Source organism: Ictalurus punctatus, chromosome 3 (assembly GCF_001660625.3).
Source record: "Ictalurus punctatus breed USDA103 chromosome 3, Coco_2.0, whole genome shotgun sequence".
Lineage (NCBI taxonomy): Eukaryota > Metazoa > Chordata > Actinopteri > Siluriformes > Ictaluridae > Ictalurus > Ictalurus punctatus.
The window spans coordinates 15,442,351-15,450,540 of record NC_030418.2 but is presented as its reverse complement, the minus strand read 5'-3'; the positions used below and the strand labels follow the sequence as shown (position 1 = coordinate 15,450,540).

General features: G+C 41.2%; 1 protein-coding gene across 2 annotated transcripts; it reads left to right on the top strand.

The window, feature by feature from the left end:
* The first annotated feature begins 206 nt into the window (after positions 1-206).
* On the top strand, positions 207-6,991 carry cdc25b (cell division cycle 25B). Of its 2 annotated transcripts, none has more exons than XM_047154257.2 (15): positions 207-754; positions 1,013-1,104; positions 1,311-1,362; positions 3,012-3,053; positions 3,140-3,173; positions 3,302-3,418; positions 3,508-3,621; positions 3,767-3,898; positions 4,030-4,113; positions 4,206-4,391; positions 4,474-4,560; positions 4,658-4,720; positions 4,831-4,929; positions 5,317-5,363; positions 5,547-5,689. In XM_047154257.2, exons 1-15 carry the CDS (start codon positions 531-533, stop codon positions 5,554-5,556), a joined length of 1,383 nt encoding a protein of 460 aa, XP_047010213.1. In that variant the 5' UTR covers positions 207-530; the 3' UTR covers positions 5,557-5,689. The 2 variants fall into 2 exon arrangements, with proteins under 2 accessions (XP_047010213.1, XP_017320038.1); XM_017464549.3 differs by lacking the exon at positions 5,317-5,363 and adding an exon at positions 5,895-6,991 and having other exon boundaries at positions 209-754; positions 5,547-5,792.
* Positions 6,992-8,190: the final 1,199 nt, after the last annotated feature.

The window sequence follows — 8,190 nt, the reverse complement described above, 5'->3', positions numbered from 1 at the left end:
GACGGAATATCATTGGATGTCATGACACGTGCGCAAATCGCTGATTGGCCACAGGTTGTGCCTGTCATGCCTTCTTTCTTAAAGAACACTACGGAGAAAAAAAAGCAAAGTCCTCTGATTGGACAGATCAGATGTATCGCGTTCGCTGATTGGTTACGCCGATTGCCGCTCGTGGGCTGCCTATTTTGAACATAAATAAGGGCTAACCTCAGCATTTCTTTTCTCACAGCAGAGTTTAGAAAGGGTCAGAGAGAGTGCGCCTATCGCGGTAGCTCTCTGACAAGAAGGCACAAAGGAGATGACCTTTTCAAATAAACCATTCGTTTAATTCGGACTATTTGTTTTAAGCTTCGACGTCATGTGCGGTCTTGAAGCGTGTTTTTCTTCATCCTAAACAAATTTTATGAAACTGGTTGCTAACAAGTTAGCTATCGAGCTAACCCTTTTCCCCACAGTAAGACCATCTGCCGCTTCCATTCCTAATACTGGCTGAAATTTAGTTTCGAATTGCCCTCAGCCACGGTGAGAGTATGGAAATGGAGCTCGGTAAACCTGCAAGCGACTTCACCCCTGTGAGTCTGGAGGTGGGCGCGGGCCGTGACTCAGTCCTCAGAGTTTCCCGTCCAGCTCTGGCCGAGATTGGGCTGAAGGACTCCCCCTGCATCAAAAACCTCTCCTCCCCCGGAGCAACCACCGTGCTGTCTCCTGTGACCAACCTGACACTCAACTTGGACAATCTCGCCGTTCTTGAAAAGTGAGCATTATTAACTTACAACAGTTCTCATTTTTACTCACTAGTACTTTTATTCGTGTGTACGTATGTTAGTCTCAGTTAGCAGGTCTCGTTAGCTTGCTAACACTTTACCCGGCTAGTGCGTTTTACTTCCTATTTCGAAAGCTGTTTTGTAGAGCGCTAAAGCGTTTAGTTGTTTATGAGGAAAATATTACGTGTGTTTTTATTAGTAATGCAATACCTTTTTAGTAGGTAATTATAACTGTTTTGTCCTGTTAGGCAATGTGAGACCCCCAAAAGGAAGAAACTAGAAAAAAATGTGCCTTTGCTGAAGATTCCATCATTCGCTTCAGACACTTCCTCAGATGCAGGTGAAGTCCTCCACCCTCTTCGCTCTCATATTAACCAGTTCAATGGTAATAATGACGTGTTCGGGGCTGTTTTTCCGCTCTAATGTGAATATGAATCGTTAGTGTTTTTTGCGTGCATTTGACTTGTTTTGTAGTATGGACATGCCACTGGAATGTAGTTGCAAATACTCAGTCTAATTTGTTCCCCTCGTCTCGTGTGTTTTCAGGACTGGGATTGGACTCTCCTAGCCCTGTAGACCCAGTGGATGCGGAACAGAAGTGAGTTATTATAGCCACTCTGGAAAACCTCTGCAGACTGATTAGAATGCTAAGTTTGGCCAAAAAAAATGACAGTTCTCATCACAAACTTGCAAAAACCTCAATATTTGCTACGAAGTTGCACTGGGATCACAATACGTTCTCCCTGTTGTGAAACTATATACTGTTTTTGCTATACACTTGTTTTTCTATTAACTTGGTGGCAGTATATAATGCTACACATTTATTTGAAGAAAGTCATATTGCCTTAAGCATTCTCCATACAAGTTTTCAGCATCCACACGGTGTCCTCCCAGGTCCAACATTCTCCCCCATTTCCTGTTGGCCTTTTCTGGTTCAGATGTTGATGGAAAGAAATTAGTCAGCATCAAACTATACTGTATAGTTATACTGTATGTTTTGTTTTATATACTTTTAGAACTGATTGTGTTGAATGTTTGTTTATTCTAATTTCCAATCCATAATTGTATGCAATGCAAAACTGGCCACACAGATGGTATGTGAACAGTAGGCCAGAACTCCTTACTCTATAATATTAACACAGCAGTCTATTTCTGTTTGTGAATACTAACTGTAGACTACGTCAGGCTTGGAATTCTTGATTAAAATTTCTGGTTGGCCTCAGGATTTTTTGCTTGTTGCCAAGCTATGGATGGTGAATGGTTCACCATGATGTACAGTCCATACACTTATTTGGTAGTGTCTTATTGTGGCTTCACGTGCGAGTATTAGGCTTGAGGATTGTAAACGTAATCCCTGCAGTTTGTGATCAAACGATACCTTTTAGGGATTGGGTTGCATTGTGGCAACTGCATTCGTTATGACTTATTGGGCATGTTAGTTTATAGATATCGGGTCCCTACACTGCATGTTTAAGTAACAGATGTGCTGTAAATAAGGACTCCGTGAAGTGATTACATCTCACTTCACTAGCACAACATGCAGCAGCTGAAAATGTGAGTACATGTGACTGCTTATTCTGCATTACAGTAATTGCAGCAGCCTTTCTTTCTGTTGGCATGCATGCGTGGACATCTGCCATTCTATGCTGAGGTGTGCTGCCTTTTTGACCAATTGCTATTTGTGAAGATCGCATTCATCAACAGCTTTCTTTCGTCTAGCAGCTGTTTGTTATCCATGCGGTGGTGGTGGTGGGTGCCTTTTTTGCACAAAGCCAGAGGGGGCTGTGCGTATGGACTGGCACACTTCGCAGTCTTTTTGAATAGAGTGGTATGGATAACGTGTGCTTGTCTGGGTTGCTGCAATGAAAGGAGGCCCCCCTACCAACCTGGCTGCACTCAGCTCGCTAATTCTCCCCTTTTCCTCTGTTCGAAAAGAGACACTCTTTTCCTCCTCCCCCTTCAAAGCACCATTCATTATGTGCTCTGACAAAGGGGGCTTGCATTAGGGGTTAGCGTCGTGTGGGCATATGGTTGACTTAAGAAGACCCAATCCTCCTTCTCCATATAGGAACTTTTTAGCATACAGGTGGGGTTCACAATGTGTTTAACCCCCAGTATGTGGTGAGGGGCCCAGTCTTGGAACGTAAATATGATGTTAAGTTCCTTTTGTGTCCTAATTTTGTGTGTTCTGTTATTTGACAGACTCTTGTCGGGCATGCATCCAACTGTCCCTTTGCTCTCTTTCAGGTTTGAGCAGGCCATACAGAATGCTACCAGAGTGATAAATGAGTAAGTTGATTTTATTTATTTTATTTGAGCCAAATTGAAACCTTTGTTTTACAGTGTAGATAATTTTTAATTGTTTGTCTTTACAGAAGAATGCCCATTCGCAGGATAAACTCATTACCAGTAAGTATGGCCAGTTGTAGTGCTCAAGGTGGATTAGTGCCATTAAGGCAAGGGTCAGGTTTTTGATAAGCCTTGCTTTATCCATAAGAGAAGTAGACAGTTGTTCATTCTTTGACTTTTATCTCTAGTTGCGATTGCTGGGTCACAGCCCCAATCTGAGGAGTAAAGATTCTGACACTCTTCGGTATGGCATCTTTAGTCATAGCGGCACACTCGGCTTGGACAACAAGGAGAACCTGCATGATGTAAGTCTTTATTGTGAGTCACAATTATGAACCTCCTCAGGCAAGTGTCTGTTTAGCCTTACCTACCTAACTTTTACATTCTTATGTAGGCAAGTTTTGAGTTTAAGAAGCCCACCAAGCCTGTTTCTCGCTGTCGACTGCGTTCCACTGGGGAGCCAAAGGAAGCTTTTGCTAGCCGGCCCAGCTCTGCTCCTGCTCTTATGGTAATGGTGATTTTGAACTTCAGTCCTTCAGTGTTTCGTGTGTGTGTGTGTGTGTGGGGGGGTGGTATTTAAAATTATTATTATTATTATTATTATGCTGTTTTGTTGAACATGGTGACTTACTTTCCTTCTCTTATTCCCACAGCTTTCTCCTACCTCATCTAATCAGCTAGCCTCACCAGATAGTGACAGTCCCTTCACACTGCGATGCACATCATTTTCCAGCTTTCCTAATGATGATGACGATGGCTTTTTAGATGTACTTGATGATGTAGAGGTGATGTGTGTTTCAGAGTATAGGATAGTAAATGTAAACTGGAAGGGGTGGGATTGGGTAGCATTTTAAAAATTTTAATAACCCAGTTAAATTATAATGCATTTGTATTTTGCTTTTTCTGTCACTGATAGACGGACTCTGATGTACCTATGGGAATGGCTAGTTTGCTCACTGCTCCTCTGGTTGCTGACCAAAGCATGGAAGCTGCAGTCTCTGTATGTTTCAACTTAACTTCTGTTTATCAAATCTAAGATGCCACACTGATTATGCCCATGGCTGAATTGTTGGCTTGTTTTATGGTTTGTAGCCTGTTCGATGTCGGCCACGAGGGCTGTTTCGCTCACCCTCCATGCCAGCAGGAGGAGGCCGTGCTCCACTCAAAAGACCAGATAGGCCCAGAGATGAGAACACGCCTGTGCGTGTGAAGAGGAGGAGGAGTGTTGCTGGGTCACATGTCACAGCCATGGAGCAGGAGGATGATGTTCCTCAACAGGTTAGACCCACCACCTGTGACTGTGTCAAACGAGTGACATCTCTGCAAACACGTTCCTGACTCAGACCTCCCTCTGTTACAGGTTCAACGCTCAAAATCTTTTAATCATTCAGAGATAGAGAGACTACTGGACTCTGACCCCAGTAATGTGATAGGAGATTTTACCAAGGTGAGTTTGTCTGAATGACTACTTTTTGGCTGAAATTTTAGTTATTGCGTAGATTTGAAAAAAGTCATTATTTTTTATTATTTTTTTTTTTCTTCAGCCTCCTGCTTTGCCCACAGTGGATGGAAGACACCAAGACTTGAAATACATCACTCCAGAAATTGTAAGTAGATACTCCTCACTCTGTAATTAGAACTTCTGAGTGCTAGACTTTCTGAGTCCCATGTTATTGGATTTTTAAGCTTCTTTTTTCTTTCCATTTGTGTGCGTCAGATGTGTGCAGCAATGAACGGACAGTTCAGTGATGTGGTGGAGAGGCTGTTTATCATTGACTGTCGCTATCCATACGAATATGAAGGAGGACACATCAAGGTGAGGATGGTGCTGTTCTTTGTGTTGACCTATAGACAGTACCTCAAGTGTTTTAAATTTTGATGCTGTTCTGCCGAATACAAACTACATGATTTTCCTGTCCTCGACTAATTTCAGGGATCTGTGACACATTGGTGAGAAACAACCAATGAGTGTTTGAGAGGAAATCTGATTTCATTTGTTGTCATGTTCAGCAGATCCCAGAATCCATCTATTTGTGTGGGACGATGCGTGTATAAGAAATTTGGCATCTCATATGCAAAATAAAAACTACAAACTGCCTGTGTCTCTCCAAACGACTTTTCCTTCGCACTTGGAGCATATTTGTTTCCATACTAAGGAGCACAGTTGGACAGCTGGTTTTTTTTTTTTTTTTTTTTTTTTTAGAAAGTGGAACTTGTGGTGCAGGAACACTATGGCAGGGATCTCTCCAGGTGAAAGATTGTGTAGTGCTTGAGCCTTGCCTGTGATTGCTCATGTAATGTGCGCACTGCTATGTCTACAAAAAGTTGTGTTGTGAGCAGTACACTAAATCTGAGATCTTGCATGTTACAGTTGGCATTACTATTTGATAAATAATTTATAAATTTTTTTTTTTTGTTTTTTTTTTTGGTCAGGGTGCACTAAACTTGCATCAAGAGGACCAGGTTGAAGAGTGTTTTTTCAAACAGCCCATCCTCTCAGAATGCCCTGAAAAGCGTGTGCTGCTGGTATTCCATTGTGAGTTTTCTTCTGAACGTGGCCCACGAATGTGTCGCTTTGTGCGTGAGAGAGACCGTGTTATCAATGAATATCCCAATCTCCATTACCCTGAACTCTATGTACTAAAGGGAGGCTACAAGGACTTTTTCCCCCTACACAAGGTGTGTGATGGGTTTTATCTTGGTTCTAAGTAATTTTAATACTCCATTGCAGATGTTTTTATAACTTTAGATCTCTACTGATTTTTGGTTGTTCATGTGCAGATGGAATGTGAGCCTCAGGATTACAGGCCGATGCATCATGAGGACTTTAAGGATGATCTGAGGAAGTTTCGCCTGAAGAGCCGGACATGGGCTGGGGAGCGCAGCAAAAGAGACATGTACAGCCGGCTTAAAAAGCTTTGAGGCACATAAAAATGCGTGCAGGGTTACTGCCTAAACTCACTCTCACACACTGTTCACATGATCAGTATGTGGTAGTGACCTAATGAATTACGTTGGGTATTACTCAAGTCATCTGCCCATGGTCAAAAAGCACACTTACTGCCTTAACTCAATCACACACACCCCTTTTCCTGTGCTGGTGGGTTTGCTGTCATTCCCATTTTCTCCCCTATTCCAGCTGAAGACCTCAAAGCACTTACATTTCTAGTGTTTATGGTGGAGAGTGCTCCCTTTATTTTCTGATGCAAATGTAGTCTTTGTCCCTGCCAGTCTGAATCTGAGCCATTTAGTTATTGTAACTACAGTTGTATCAGAACCAGCCAGTGTTTAAATGTCATTACTCAATTATGTACATTCCAGTAATGTCAATATCAGTGGTTATTTTAAAGAAGTTATTTAACTGTTTTGATAGATTTTAAAAGTTGAGTATGAATGACTAGTGCTGTTCAATTGTCAGAATTTGAGTAATAGTGAATGCAGTGTGTGGGTTATTTAGCCATTTTGCACTGCCATTTTAAATTTTTTTTTTTTTTTTTTTTTTAAATATATATAAAGTCTCCCCTTTGAGAAGATTTGATGTTGATACCTGTATTTTTATGTGATTTGGAAACAAATCATTTATAAGGGGTGGGAGCAATGAGATCATAGAACGTGTCTATGACTGCACTCATTTGGGAGAACAGGCTTGGCGCTGATTGCTGCTGGTCAGTGTTAGATGACCACCAATATGCCCAGCAATAAACCTGCATGTAACATCAGGGCTTTTTAAATTTTTTTAAAAAATGACATGATATTCCCCCGAATGTTAATTTTGTGTGTAAGTGGGTGTATTGAGTCTCTGTGCTTTTGGCTATGTGTGAGATCTGTGTAAACTGCAATAACGAAGTTATGTTGGGGAAATAAACTACTATAATCTATTTGTGTGAATGTGGTGACTTCTCCCTTATGGAGTTATATGCCCCTTGGGCAGTTGCTGTCTGTGTCTACTTTTCAAATCCTGCTGCCAGAATGGGCACATTAGTGGGTTTTCAAGCATGTGCCCACAAGCATTCCAAAGTTGTCTAATGGGGAGTGGCCAGCTCTTTCCCCGACATACTGTACCCTCATTCGGGCCAGTGTTAAATTTTTTTTACGATTTGCTATGACAGTGGTGGTTTTTTTTATTATTATTTTTTAATATAAATACTTTTAACAATTTTCCTAAACTCTCAAGGCACTCAATTGGCAAAATGGGTCATTTCATGCTCAGAATCACACATTGTAAACTAAACTCCAACATTAATTTTCAAAATACATTACACTAACACAATACACAATGTATACCAAAACACTGCAAACATGTCTCAAAATCAAATAATTCTTCCACCACCCTGACACATGTTCTCCTTCAACAGGAACATTTGGTCAATCATAGCACAATGCCATAAAAACACTAAAATCAGATGGAATTACAGAAATGACATTATTTTATGTCAGGCCTGCCCTTATATAATAGACAGTTATATATGTATTAGAGACTGAAGGCATGCAGTCACTGTATGGTAATACAGGGTAAAATTACTGTATTTACACTTTACAGTGAGAGGACCCCGTATACAGTGTCCTACTTGTTGCTTTCTCAAAAAATCCGGACAATGGATGCCACTGTGTCCTAGCTGAGATTTGGCTTTACTCGTTCACCAGCCTCTCTGTATGATAGCCTGTGGTTTATGATGTGGCCTATGATAGTAGCTCTTATTTCATCAGTTACCCTAGCTTTGGCTCTTCTTTGTGCGCCACCACGCAATCTAACTCCTCTCCCTATACCTTGTCCCACTCCTCTCCCTTGTCCTGGTACTCGTCTTCCTCTCCCTCATGCAGGCATTTTTCTTATTTTCTTTTTGTTGCTCTATATTGTTCTTTTTCCATACAACATCAGCCCAAAGAGGTCCTCTTTTACTGTATACCATAAGAACCTGAGAGTGTTTCCTAGATAAATAAAATACAGGGGATATATGTGTTGTGTTTCAATTCACAATATAAACAGCTGTTCACTTTGACTTTAGCCTATAAGTTAGGTTTAGAACATGATGTTATCTGTTCTGACATACAGTGAGAAAGCATTTGTAAATTTGGT